The 14,621-nt window shown below is 50.7% G+C and overlaps 1 protein-coding gene across 17 annotated transcripts in view; it reads right to left on the bottom strand.

Moving 5' to 3' along the window:
- cmss1 (cms1 ribosomal small subunit homolog) overlaps positions 1-14,621 on the bottom strand; it is a 544,867-nt gene that overhangs the window by 11,666 nt on the left and 518,580 nt on the right. For all 17 annotated transcript variants that reach the window (XM_072513512.1, XM_072513514.1, XM_072513506.1 and 14 more), the window contains one exon: positions 14,057-14,159. In XM_072513512.1, the coding sequence (XP_072369613.1) occupies positions 14,057-14,159 (103 nt within the window). The remainder of the gene's footprint in view (positions 1-14,056; positions 14,160-14,621) is intronic.

The following is a 14,621-nucleotide window of genomic DNA, read 5'->3' as shown; positions in this document are numbered from 1 at the left end:
CAGTAGCGGGAGATTGTGTATTGAGTCTGAAGAGATAGGAGAGGTCTTGAACGAGTACTTTTCTTCTGTATTTACAAATGAGAGGGGCCATATTGTTGGAGAGGACAGTGTGAAACAGACTGGTAAGCTCGAGGAAATACTTGTTAGGAAGGAAGATGTGTTGGGCATTTTGAAAAACTTGAGGATAGACAAATCCCCCGGGCCTGACGGGATATATCCAAGGATTCTATGGGAAGCGAGAGATGAAATTGCAGAGCCGTTGGCAATGATCTTTTCGTCCTCACTGTCAACAGGGGTGGTACCAGGAGATTGGAGAGTGGCGAATGTCGTGCCCCTGTTCAAAAAAGGGACTAGGGATAACCCTGGGAATTACAGGCCAGTTAGTCTTACTTCGGTGGTAGGCAAAGTAATGGAAAGGGTACTGAAGGATAGGATTTCTGAGCATCTGGAAAGACACTGCTTGATTAGGAATAGTCAGCACGGATTTGTGAGGGGTAGGTCTTGCCTTACAAGTCTTATTGAATTCTTTGAGGAGGTGACCAAGCATGTGGATGAAGGTAAAGCAGTGGATGTAGTGTACATTGATTTTAGTAAGGCATGGTAGGCTTATGCAGAAAGTAAGGAGGCATGGGATAGTGGGAAATTTGGCCAGTTGGATAACGAACTGGCTAACCGATAGAAGTCAGAGAGTGGTGGTGGATGGCAAATATTCAGCCTGGATCCCAGTTACCAGTGGCGTACCGCAGGGATCAGTTCTGGGTCCTCTGCTGTTTGTGATTTTCATTAATGACTTGGATGAGGGAGTTGAAGGGTGGGTTAGTAAATTTGCAGACTGTTATAACCTGCCTGCTTACCATTGGCTGGGGACTAATGACAATCCCACAATCCTGTGAGAGTATGAGCTTCCCCAATGAGGGGGGCGGAGAAACCATCAAGTATAAATAAAGCTGGCCAGTTTAGGAACCAGCAGGAAGGAGTGTGCAGCAAGGGAAGTTGCTGCTGCTGTTATATATATATATATATATATATATGTTATTGTAAATAAATGTTATTACTTTGTATCCTTAAAACTCGTGCTGGATTCTTCGTGGCCCTCACAAAACTGGCGACGAGGGTTAAAGTGAATAGCTGTCTACACTGCTGAAGCCACCTCCCTGGATTTTTGTTGGATACAGGTTGGAAGTTGTTTACTATTATACCATGCCTCTGTACGGATGTTTGGATGTTTTTGATGCTGCGCTGGAAAGCTGGAAACAGTACGCACAACGGATGCGTTACTATTTCCGGGCAAACAATATTACCAAAAACGAGCGCCAGGTGGTCATATTGCTCACCGCCTGCGGCCCGCATACGTTTGGGGTGATTAGGAGCCTTACGTACCCAGCTGCGCCGGACACCAAAACGTTTGATGAACTTGTGAATATAGTGGGGCAACATTTTAACCCAACCCAGTCCACGATAGTCCAGCGTTACCGGTTTAATACTGCTGAGAGGACCCCTGGAGAATCCCTTGCCGATTTTCTATCCAGGCTACGCAGGATTGCGGAGTACTGTGACTATGGTGAGACCTTGTCAGAAATGTTACGCGACCGTTTGGTTTGCGGTATTAACAATGCGGCCACCCAGAGAAAGTTGTTAGCTGAGCCGACATTGACTTTTCAACAGGCAATTCAAATAGTATTGTCCTGAGAGATCGCAGAACGAGGAGTGCAGGAGCTACAGGGAATGGAAGTGCATGCCTTGGGGCGCAACCCCTTCCGTCCGAAAACGTCCCCCCGCACTCCTGCGGTACCTTGGGCGAGGCGACGTCCGGACCGACGCCAGTGGCCGTCGGACATTCCTCTCCGAAGGGAGCCTTCTCCAGAACCAATGGATGAGGAGCCATGTCCGTGTCAAACTTGTAGGCGCCGACCCCGTCGCGGACGCCCGTCCTGGGGGCGCCAGAGGCGCCGTCGTTCCGACCGAAACTGGGACCAGCCCAGGGGCCGTAACTGGGACCAGCCCAGGGGCCGTACCTTCCATGTGGATGAACCTGCGGCGACTACTCCTGAGGACGTGGAGACGGAGGACGACTGCCTGCAGCTGCATTGTGTGGCAGCTCCCCGTGTGGCCCCCATTAAGGTGACAGTACGGGTCAATGGTCACCCACTTGAGATGGAGTTGGACACTGGCGCAGCGGTCTCCGTGATCGCCCAGAGGACATACGACCGCATCAAGCAGGGTATACAGACCCTTACATTAACCGACTCACAGGCCAGGTTGGCCACCTTCACGGGGGAACCACTGGACATTGCAGGAACTACAATGAACCCTGTTGTTTATGGACGCCAGGAGGGGCATTTCCCACTTATCGTGGTGCGCGGCCATGGGCCCAGCCTGTTGGGTCGGGACTGGTTGCGCCATTTGCGGTTGCAATGGCAGCACATCCTCCAAACAGTTTCTGAAGGGTTGACTGAGGTGCTAGGACGATACCCAGATGTATTCCAGCCTGGTTTGGGGAAAATAAAAGGGGCCGTAGCCCATATCCAAGTCAAACCAGGAGCCACGCTATATCCGGGCGCGCCCGGTGCCTTACGCCTTGCTCGAGAAGGTAGAAGGGGAGCTCACTCGTTTGGAGAGTTTGGGTATTATCAGGCCCATCCGTTTTGCTGACTGGGCAGCACCAATTGTACCTGTAATGAAGCCAGATGCCACAGTTCGCTTGTGTGGCGACGATAAACTTACAGTGAATACGGCTTACCGACTCGACCGATATCCAATGCCTCGCATAGAGGATCTCTACGCGAAGCTTGCAGGCGGACTCTCCTTCACAAAATTAGATATGAGTCACGCCTACCTACAGTTGGAGCTGGACCTTGCCTCCCGACCATATGTAACGATTAATACACACCGGGGCCTGTATGAATATACATGGTTGCCCTTTGGAGTATCCTCTGCCTGCGCTATTTTTCAACGCGTTATGGAGGGCATTTTGAGAGGTTTACCACGTGTTGCTGTCTACTTAGATGACGTTTTGATTACAGGGACATCGGAGCAGGAACATTTGGAAAATCTGGAGGCTGTCCTTAGACGCTTTTCGGAGGCTGGAGTCCATTTACGTCGCACAAAGTGCATATTTCAGGCAAAGGAAGTAGTCTACCTAGGTTATCGGGTGGACCGCGAAGGTTTGCACCCCGTCGCAGAGAAGGTGCGTGCGATTCAATAGGCCCCCGCCCCGACTGACACTTCGCATCTTCGTTCTTTTCTCGGTCTCGTAAACTATTACGGGAAGTTCCTCCCCAATCTGGCAACTACGCTGGCCCCGTTGCACCTGCTGCTAAAGAAAAATCACACCTGGGTTTGGGGTCAGCCACAAGAAACTGCTTTCCGGTGGGTAAAGCAACAATTGTCGTCGTCTGGGTTAGTAACCCACTATGATCCTGGAAAGCCTTTGCTCGTCACACGTGATGCATCCCCGTATGGTATTGGGGCCGTCCTGTCCCACAAGATGGAGAACGGAGTCGAGCGACCGATAGCTTTCGGCTCCCGCACATTGACTGCAGCGGAGAAAAAGTACGCGCAGATCGAGAAGGAGGGCCTGGCAGTGGTTTTTGCGGTGAAACGCTTCCACCAGTACGTGTATGGCCGCCATTTCACTATCGTGACTGATCATAAGCCTCTGCTGGGACTTTTCAGAGAGGATAAGCCAATACCGCCCATTGCTTCCGCACAGATCCAGCGCTGGGCTTTGTTGCTCGCTGCATACGAGTATTCTCTGGAGCACAAACCAGGAACACAGATAGCAAATGCCGACGCACTGAGCCGATTGCCTTTATCGACCGGCCCCATGTCGACCCCCACGACCGGTGAGGTGGTTGCAACCCTAAATTTTATGGACACCTTGCCTGTCACGGCATCACAGATCCGTGAGTGGACCCAGACGGCGCCAGTCCTGTCAAAGGTTCGGCACATAGTCCTGTATGGTGGGCAGCATAGACAGCTCCCAGGCGAGTTGCGGGCATTTTCCTCCAAGCTGTCAGAATTCAGCGTGGAAGACGGCATCCTCTTGTGGGGGACGCGTGTGATTGTCCCGGAAAAAGGCCAGGAGCTGATACTAAGAGACTTGCATAATGGGCATCCAGGCGTGACCAAAATGAAAATGTTGGCCCGGAGTTATGTCTGGTAGCCAGGCCTCGACACCGACATTGGGAAGGTGGCCCAAAACTGCTCCATTTGCCAGGAGCATCAGAAGCTTCCGCCGGCCGCTCCCCTACATCACTGGGAATGGCCAGGGCGGCCTTGGGCACGCTTGCATGCAGATTTCGCATCCCGTTTCAAGGATCCATGTTCCTTCTATTAATCAACGCCCAGTCTAAATGGCTAGAGGTGCATAAGATGCAGGGGACAACATCCTGCGCAACAATTGAAAAGATGCGTTTGTCCTTTAGCACGCATGGCCTCCCCGAGGTGCTGGTCACGGATAACGGCACTCCATTCACGCGTGAGGAGTTTGTGAGGTTCATGAAGATGAACGGCATACGCCATATCCCCACTGCCCCTTACCACCCGGCTTCAAATGGGTTGGCAGAGCGCGCAGTGCAGACATTCAAAAGAGGACTAAAGAAGCAGTCTTCCGGATCAATGGACACGAGACTGGCTCGCTTTTTGCTTACGTATAGGACCACCCCACATGCGGTGACTGGGGTAGCTCCCGCAGAACTCCTAATGGGCCGGAGACTTCGCACCCGCCTTAGTATGGTTTTCCCGGACATTGGCGCAAAAGTACGCCGCACACAAGAACGGCAGGGACAGGATTTTCTCGGCATCGGCCGATTCGGCAGTTTGCGCCCGGTGACCCAGTGTTCGTTTGGAATTTTGCTGGTGGTGCCCAGTGGGTTCCTGGCGTAATCCTTCGCCAAACGGGCCCTATATCTTACCAGGTGCAAGCCCAGGGTCGTCTCCAGCGCAAACATGTAGACCACGTTCGATCCAGAAGACTATCCCCTCCAAAGATTCCCCGCCCCCGGAGCTCATTTCTACAGCCGCAGAGACCAGAGACAAGGGAAGGTAATCTTCACAATCTTCCACTGGTGCCTCACTCAAAGCCTGCGCAGGTCGTTACAGAACCGAATGGAGATAGAGACGCTGACATGACGGAGGCAGCAGGCTCTGACTCCGAGATGGAGACACAGGACGCATCAGAGGGGGAATCCTCGGGTCCACGGGCCGTGGATGTACAACCGTTACGCCGTTCATCACGGAAGCGCTGGTCTCCGTCTCGTTACACGCCGCCTGATCCAGCGCCGCGTGCAAATCGTGTCCGGCCTGCGGCAAAACGAGTCCAACGCCCTCCTTCGCCAGGGTCTTCGGTGGATTCCTTGGACTTTGGGGGAGAGGGATGTTATAACCTGCCTGCTTACCATTGGCTGGGGACTAATGACAATCCCACAATCCTGTGGGAGTATGAGCTTCCCCAATGAGGGGGGCGGAGAAACCATCAAGTATAAATAAAGCTGGCCAGTTTAGGAACCAGCAGGAAGGTGTGTGCAGCAAGGGACGTTGCTGCTGCTGTTATATATATGTTATTGTAAATAAATGTTATTACTTTGTATCCTTAAAACTTGTGCTGGATTCTTCGTGGCCCTCACAAAACAGACAATACGAAGATCGGTGGAGTTGTGGATAGTGAGGAGGGCTGTTGTCGGCTGCAAAGAGACATAGATAGGATGCAGAGCTGGGCTGAGAAGTGGCAGATGGAGTTTAACCCTGAAAAGTGTGGGGTTGTCCATTTTGGAAGGACAAATATGAATGTGGAATACAGGGTTAACGGCAGAGTTCTTGGCAATGTGGAGGAGCAGAGAGATCTTGGGGTCTATGTTCATACATCTTTGAAAGTTGCCACTCAAGTGGATAGAGCTGTGAAGATGGCCTATGGTGTGCTAGCGTTCATTAACAGAGGGATTGAATTTAAGAGCCGTGAGGTGATGATGCAGCTGTACAAAATTTTGGTAAAGTCCACATTTGGAGTACTGTGTACAGTTCTGGTCGCCTCATTTTAGGAAGGATGTGGAAGCTTTGGAAAAGGTGCTAAGGAGGTTTACCAGGATGTTGCCTGGAATGGAGAGTAGGTCTTACGAGGAAAGGTTGAGGCTGCTCGGCCTTTTCTCATTAGAACGGAGAAGGATGAGGGGCGACTTGATAGAGGTTTATAAGATGATCAGGGTAATAGATAGAGTAGACAGTCAGAGACTTTTTCCCGGGGTGGAACAAACCATTACAAGGGGACATAAATTTAAGGTGAATGGTGGAAGATATAGGGAGGATGTCAGAGGTAGGTTCTTTACCCAGAGAGTAGTGGGGGCATGGAATGCACTGCCTGTGGAAGTAGTTGAGTCGAAAACATTAGGGACCTTCAAGCAGCTATTGGATAGGTACATGGATTACGGTAGAATGACATAGTGTAGATTAATTTGTTCTTAAGAACAGCACGGTAGCATTGTGGATAGCACAATTGCTTCACAGCTCCAGGGTCCCAGGTTCGATTCCGGCTTGGGTCACTGTCTCTGCGGAGTCTGCACATCCTCCCCGTGTGTGCGTGGGTTTCCTCCGGGTGCTCCGGTTTCCTCCCACAGTCCAAAGATGTGCAACTTAGGTGGATTGGCCATGATAAATTGCCCTTAGTGTTGGGTGGAGGTGTTGACCTTGGGTAGGGTGCTCTTTCCAAGAGCCGGTGCAGACCCAATAGGCCGAATGGCCTCCTTCTGCACTGTAAATTCTATGATAATCTATGATCAATCTAGGACAAAGGTTCGGCACAACTTCGTGGGCCGAAGGGCCTGTTCTGTGCTGTATTTTTCTGTGTTCTATGTTCTATTTGTCCCATCATGTCAGCACTGACGCTCTGAAAGAGCACCCTACCTAGGCCCCACCCCCACCTTATCTCCAGAACCCAATAACCCACCTAACCTGTTGGACACTAAGGGATAATTTAGCATGGCCAATCCACCTAACCTGCACATCTTTGGAGGAAACCAGAGCACCCAGAGGAAACTCACACAAACATGGGAAGAACGTGCAATCTTCACACAGATGGTGACCCAAGTCTAGAATTGAACCCGGGTCCCTGGTGCTGTGAGGCACCACTGTGCCACCCCAATCAACTTAACCCCTCATTTTGGGTTAGCCCTGTTGCCTCATGAATTAGCCCTGTTGCCTCACGGCGCCGAGGTCCCAGGTTCGATCCCGGCTCTGGGTCACTGTCCGTGTGGAGTTTGCATATTCTCCCCGTGTTTGCGTGGGTTTTGCCCCCACAATCCAAAAGATGTGCAGGTTAGGTGGATTGGCCACGCTAAATTGCCCCTTAATTGGAAAAAATTAATTGGGTATTCTAAATTTTTTTTTTTTAAATTAACCCCTCATTTAAATGACACCAACGAGCTATTGGCACCAAATAGGTAATTAAGTTAAAGTTGGTCAGGTTGACTCATTCTCAGAAATGAGTGAAGATCCACATTTGGGTTCAGAGAAAATTCAGTCTGTTTATGGAAACCCGCATTGAGCCATGAAGTGAGGAGGGAAAGGAAATTCCAAAAAGTAATAGCTAGCTGGAAGTATGAAAGAAGTTAAGTGCATTACAGTAACATTGGTATTACATTTCAAAAAAATAAGTAACTGCAGTAGCAGTCCATGTCCAAATTGCAGCAACATCTAAACAATACGCAGGCTCGGGCTGACAAGTGGCAAGTAACATTTGTGTCACACAAGTGACAGGTCAATGACCATCTCCAACAAGAGAGGATCTCCCCTTGACATGCAATGGCATTACCATTGCTGAATTCCCCACTATCAACATCCTGGGGGTTACCATTGACCAGAAATTGAACGGGACCAGCCATTTGAATACTGTGACTGATGTGTTAGGCAGATAGGTTTGATGTGGACTGCACTCGATGCAGGGAAGCTAGAAATAGACGTCTAACACTGGAGAAGATCCAACACTGTTTTATTCAACGATAGAACTGATATGCATATTCAGCTGTGGGTCGACACTATACTGAACTGACTGGAGACCTTTTAGTAGCCTGACCAGACTTACTAGCTACCGCATGGTGTTTGTACTGTGCTAGCTTGTGGACTCTGACTGTCTCAGTGGCTGGGTCCCGAGAGAGCGGGAAACCTAGTGGCCTCTGGCTTTATAGTGGTAGTGTCCTGTCTGGTGATTGGCTGCACTGTGTTGTGTGCTTACTGGTCATCCTGTGTGTCAATCACTGCCTGTCTGTATCTCATTATATACATGAGTGGATATTATGACACCTCCTCCCTTTTTATTTTAGATAAATAAATACTAAGGTGTGCGTGCGTATATATATATGCCTGACGATATACAAAAGGTGTCTAAATGAACGTATATACATAGGAAGGTGTTGATAGTGCAGATACGCAAACAAAACAATATTTACAGAGGTTAAATCGATGAAGTCACAAAATGTACAAACGTTCAGTCTACAGATTCAGTCTTTGTGGTGGGCGACGAATTCTTGTCGATCGCCGCAGAGGTGGAACAGGAGCCGCCTGCACGTGGATAGGCGGGATCGCTGCCATCGCGGTGGTCGCATGGGCCGACAGGATTGCTGGTAGATCGGTGGCCTCGTGGCAGGGTACGTCCGGAGGAAGCATCGTAGGCGGCGGGGCACTTCGGTCAGGTAGCGGGCGTGGAACTCTTTGCAGTGCCCGTCTGTTGGGCCGTAGCAGGGATCCATCAGCCACTTGTTTGATCACAACAGCTGTGGCTGACCAGCTGCCCTCAGGCAACTGGACACGAACATGATCAGTTGGGGCCAGCTCGGGTAGATCCGTGGCATCAGCATCGTATGTGGCCTTCTGTTGGGCCCATGACTGCTGCATTTTCTGTAAGACCGTGAGGTGGTCAAGGTCTGGAACATGGATGGCTGGAACTGTGGTCCTCAGAGTGCGATTCATGCGCTAGAGACAACCCAGTGGACAGTGGGGTTGCCCTGTATGCCAGCATCGCCAGGTTGAGGTCGGAGCCTGAGCTTGCAGCTTTGCACAGCAACCACTTTTACAATATGGACCCCTTTCTTGGCATTCCCGTTTGACTGCGGGTGGTGGGGACTGGAGGTTACGTGACGGAAGTTGTAGGACTGTGCAAAATCAGACCATTCCTGGCTGTAAAAGCAAGGACCGTTATCGCTCATTACCGTGAGCGGAATCCCATGCCTGGCGAACGTTTCTTTGCAGGCTTTGATTACCGCCTTCGGCGTGAGGTCGGACAGTTTCACCACTTCTGGGTAACTGGAGAAGTAGTCGACCAGGAGTACGTAGTCACGCCCCTTGGCGTGGAAAAGGTCTACACCTACTTTGGACCACGGAGAGGTCACGATCTTGTGCTGTTGCAGCGTTTCCTTTGGTTGAGCTGGTTGAAACTTCTGACATGTAGGGCAGTTGAGGACTGTGTCGGCAATGTCCTGGCTGATGCCCGGCCAATAGACCGCCTCCCGAGCTCTGCGTCGGCATTTCTCGAACCCAAGGTGACCTTCATGGAGTTGGCCCAGCACCATAGCCTGCATACTCTGAGGAATTACGATCCTGTCGAGTTTCAGAAGGATTCCCTCCACCACCGTACATTATAGAACTGGGGACATTGTCCCTTCTGCCAGCCATTGGTAAGGTGCTGCATCACATGCTGCAGCAGAGGATCCTTGGCCATCTCCTCACGAATTTGGACCACCCGTTCATCAGAGGCCGGAAGGTTGGTGGCACACAACTGCACTTGCGCTTCTATGTGACAGATGAAGTCACTTTGTTCACACGGTGTGGTGATGGACCTGGATAGGGCATCTGCAACGATCAGCTCTTTGCCTGGCGTGTAGACAAGTTTGAAGTCGTAGCGGCATAGCTTAAGAAGAATTCGCTGTAACCGAGGTGTCATGTCATTTAAATCCTTCTGGATTATATGGACTAGAGGCCTGTGGTTCATTTCTACCGTGAATTTTGGCAGGCTGTAAACTTGACTATCCCTGTCAGGAGGCCCAGACACTCCTTCTCAATCTGAGCGTACCGTTGCTCAGTGGGCATCATGGCCCTGGAGGCATACGCCACTGGAGCCCAGGACGAGGAGTCATCTCGCTGAAGGAGCACCGCCCCAATGCTGTCCTGGCTTGCATCAGTCGATATCTTGGTTTCCTTGGTTAGGTCGAAGAACGCTAGAACCGGGGCTGTGGTGAGCTTTGCTTTCAGCTCACGCCATTCCTCTTCATGCGTGGGCAGCCACTGGAATTCCGTTGACTTCTTGACTAGATGGCGGAGGGCGGTGGTGTGGAATGCCATATTGGGAATGAATTTCCCGAGGAAGTTGACCATCCCGAGGAAGCGGAGGATCGCCTTCTTGTTCTCCGGGTCTTCATGGCGTTGATCGCTGAGACCTTGTCGGCATCTGGCCGCACGCCCTGCTGCGAGATGTAGTCACCCAGGAACTTAATATCCGATTGACCAAATGAGCACTTGGCCCTGTTGAGCTGGAGACCATGTTCATGAATTCTCTGGAGTACCTTCTTGAGGCGAGCGATGTGTTTCTGGGGCGTTGTGGACCAGATAATTACATCGTCAACGTATACTCGCACCGCCTCGATGCCCTCCATCATCTGCTCTATGATGCGGTGAAATACTTCGGAGGCAGATATGATCCCAAAAGGCATTCGGTTGTAGCAGTAGCGACTGAACGGGGTGTTGAACGTGCACAGCTTGCGACTGGACACGTCCAGCTGTATTTGCCAAAAACCCTTGGAGGCGTCCAGCTTAGTAAAGAATTTGGCATGAGCCATCTCACTGGTGAACTCTTCATGTTTTGGTATTGGGTAATGCTCCCGCATGATGTTGCGGTTTAGATCCTTAGGGTCAATGCAAATGCGAACCTCCCCTGACGGCTTCTTTACGCAGACCATGGAGCTGACCCAGTCTGTTGGCTCTGTGACCTTCGATATGATGCCCTGGTCCTGGAGGTCCGTGTAATTGCTTCTTCAGACAATCCTTGAGGGATGCCGGCACCCGGCATGGTGCATGAATTACAGGGGTGGCATTCAGCTTGAGCAGGATTTTATATCGGTATGGGAGCGTGCCCATTCCATCGAATACGCTGTGGTACTGCGTGATAATGTCATCTATGTCGGCTTGCAAGTTTCTATCAGGCGCGGCCGTCGCCGGTGATGATGGCATGGTGTGGACTCACTGAACCAGGTTCAGGAGCTTGCAGGCTCGAGCACCGAGCAGGGACGCTCTGTCAGGCCCGACGATTTCAAACCGCAGTGTTGCCTTGATCGCCTTTTTGGATACCCCTAGTTGACAGGAGCCACTGGCACCTATGGCATTGCCATTGTAGTCAAGGAGCTGGCAGGCTGGTGGAAGAATGCTTGGTCTGGCGCGGATGGTGTCGAGATCGGATTTTGAGATGAGGTTCGCTGATGAGCCGGTGTCCAGTTTAAATCGGATGCTAGCCTTGTTAACTGTGAGGACAGCACACCACTCGTCCTCGGGATCCACACTGAGGATTGAGAGGCATTTCGCCGTTGTGGTGGAAGGCAGCGCATGCGGAGTTATGATGCCCACCTGGTATGGGGACTTGAGGCACTCAGCATCAGGGTCTGTTGGGCTGTCGGGATTGGAATCTGGCATGCCTTGTTGTATTGAGCGGACACTTCTGCGCTGCAGCTGGGATCGCTGGCTTCTGAGCGGTGGAGCAGATCTGCAAAGGGCTGCATAGTGGCCAAGCTTGCCACACTGTAGACACCGGCGTCCTGTTGCCGGACATTGCCGCTTTAAATAGGCGGAGCCACAATTCGGACACGTCATGAGGCTGACGCCAGCGCGTTCCGTGCGCCATCGCGCATGCGTAGTGCGGTCGGTCGACGTACGCACCTGCGCAGTCGGGTTCTCGGGCTCGTCGTCCACTCGGTCGTGGCGCACATGCGCAGGGACCTGGGAAAAGCGGGTGAAACGGCCACTCTCCTCGATGCTCAGGCCCTGCATTTGTGTAATGGCCTGCACCCATTCCGCCTCGTGAGAGGCCAGCTTTGCAGTTTCTGCCGCCCTGATGTGGGAGTAACGATTCTTAGCATGCTCATGGACAACGCACGTCTCGATAGCGACAGAGAGGGTCAACTGTTTGACTTTCAGGAGCTGCTGCCGAAGGGAGTCGGAGTGGACCCCGAAAATAATCTGATCCTGGATCATGGAATCAGCCGTCGAGTCATAGTTACATGACTGCGCTAGGATGCGGAGATGGGTCACGAAGGACTAAAAGGTTCATCCTTACCCTGAAACCTCTGCTGGAAAACGTACCTCAATGTCGCAGTGGCTGTCAAACTTCAGCAGGACTGTTTTGAATTTTGTTTCATCTTCGCCGTCAGCAAACGTAAGGGAGTTGTAGATGTGGATGGCGTGGTCCCCTGCGGTGGAGAGAAATAGCGCGATCTTCCTGGCATCCGATGCTGCTTCGAGGTCGGAGGCATCGATGTACAAGAGGAACTTTTGCTTGAAGATTTTCCAATTGGCGCCGAGGTTGCCGGAGATGCGGAGCTGCGGAGGAGGCTGGATGTTTTCCATTTCACCGGATGGCTGCTTGCTGGTCAATGTTGACTCACTCGAGGTAGGTCCGTCAAGATCAGTATCACTCTGGTACCATGATGTGTTAGGCAGGTAGGTTCGATGTGGACTGCACTCGATGCAGGGAAGCTAGAAACAGACATCTAACACTGGAGAAGATCCAACACTGTTTTATTCAACGATAGAACTGATATGCATATTCAGCTGTGGGTCAACACTATACTGAACTGACTGGAGACCTTTTAGTAGCCTGACCAGACTTACTAGCTACCGCATGGTGTTTGCACTTGCTAGCTCGCGGACTCTGACTGTCTCAGTGGCTGGGTCCCGAGAGAGCGGGAAACCTAGTGCCCCCTGGCTTTATAGTGATAGTGTCCTGTGTGGTGATTGGCTGCACTGTGTTGTGTGCTTACTGGTCATCTTGTGTGTCAATCACTGCCTGTCTGCATCTCATTATATACATGAGTGGATATTATGACAGTGACTACAAGAGTAAGTCAGAAGTCAGGAATTCTAAGGCGGGTAACTCACCTCCTGACCCCTCAAAGCCTGTCCACTATCTACAAGGCACAAGTCAACAGTGTGATGGAATGCTCTCCATTTTCCTGGGCAAGTGCAGCTCCAACAACACGAGTAGCTCGATACCATCCAGGACAAAGCAGCCCGCATGAGTGGCACCCCTTCCACAAACATTCACTCTCTCCACCACCAACAACAGTATTAGCAGTGTATAATATTTACAAGATGCACTGCAGGAACTCAGCAAGGCTCCTTAGGCAGCACCTTCCACTACCTTGTCTAGATGGACAAGGGCAGCAGAGAAATATATGCTGGCTTGGAAATATATCGCCGTTCCTTCACTGTCGCTGGGTCAAAATCCTGGAACTCTCTTCCTAACAGCACTGCGGGTGTACCTACACCACATGGACTGCAACCTTTCAAGAAGGCAGCTCACCACCACCTTCTCAATGGCAGTTAGGGGTGGGCAATACATGCTGGCCTAACCAGCAATGTCCACATCTCATTAATAAATAAGAGAAAATGTAAGAAATGTTAGCGGGTGTAGTATTGGAAAAGCTTCACTCAGCAGTAGCAAGACTGCCTCTGAGTCAAAAGGCTGTGGGCTCAAACTTCACTCCAGGACTTTAATATGGGTTTTAGACAGGCATTTCCGTGCAGTACCGAGGAGTGTTGCGTTGTGGGAGATGGCCCCTTTTGGAGGAGACATTAAACTGAGGCCACAGTTTCCTATTTAGTGAACATTAAATATCCCTGACACTATTTGAGATGGAGGAGACTGTTCTCTTTGTGACTGGACCAAGTTTTATTCCACTAAACAAGACCAAAACTGACTAAAAAGCCATTACATTTGGACCCTGTTAACCGCACTTGAGAAAACAAAATTAGTTGGCTGAGAGGTACTATGGATGTCCGACGGTCATGAAAGTCCTTCCTTTACCTGATCATTTCAAGGGCTCGGAGAGCAGAGCTGCAGAGTATCAACATCAGCACCGAATTGTTCTTGGTGTGGTTCTTACACAACTTCACCCATTTTGGACAAACTGTAGACAAACAGACACCCTTTGAACAAGCATTTTAAATAGAAGGCATTTGTTATGTTTATTAAATCTATACTATATGGAAAGAAAATTCAAACTTGTCAAAAGCTTGTTAAATTCAGAATAAATACCTCTTAACTCAAGTGCAAAACTATTTCAAAAATTTAAAATAAACAAAGAAAATCAAAAAAATGCTAAAATTATTTAACACCTTGGGTATTAAATTCAACGAGTTGCTGGCTGTGTTGCGCCCGGCACAACTGCCGCTATGTCGGGAGAATTGCGGGAGAGCCCTGAAATAGTGCCAGTATTCTCGATTGCAAATCCGCCCCGTTACCGCTGCCAGCTCAGTCAAATCTCCCATTCACTGCAGCTAGACTGGAAAGTCCCGCCGCCGTGAACGGTCGGAGAATCCCGCCGGGATTTGCATCAGGCGCAAAACAGTGTCTGATTCTCCCAGCCTGC

Source organism: Scyliorhinus torazame, chromosome 8 (genome assembly GCF_047496885.1).
Source record: "Scyliorhinus torazame isolate Kashiwa2021f chromosome 8, sScyTor2.1, whole genome shotgun sequence".
NCBI classification, from domain to species: Eukaryota; Metazoa; Chordata; class Chondrichthyes; order Carcharhiniformes; family Scyliorhinidae; genus Scyliorhinus; species Scyliorhinus torazame.
The sequence above is the reverse complement of the archived record's forward strand: the minus strand, read 5'-3'. Positions and strand labels throughout refer to the sequence as shown.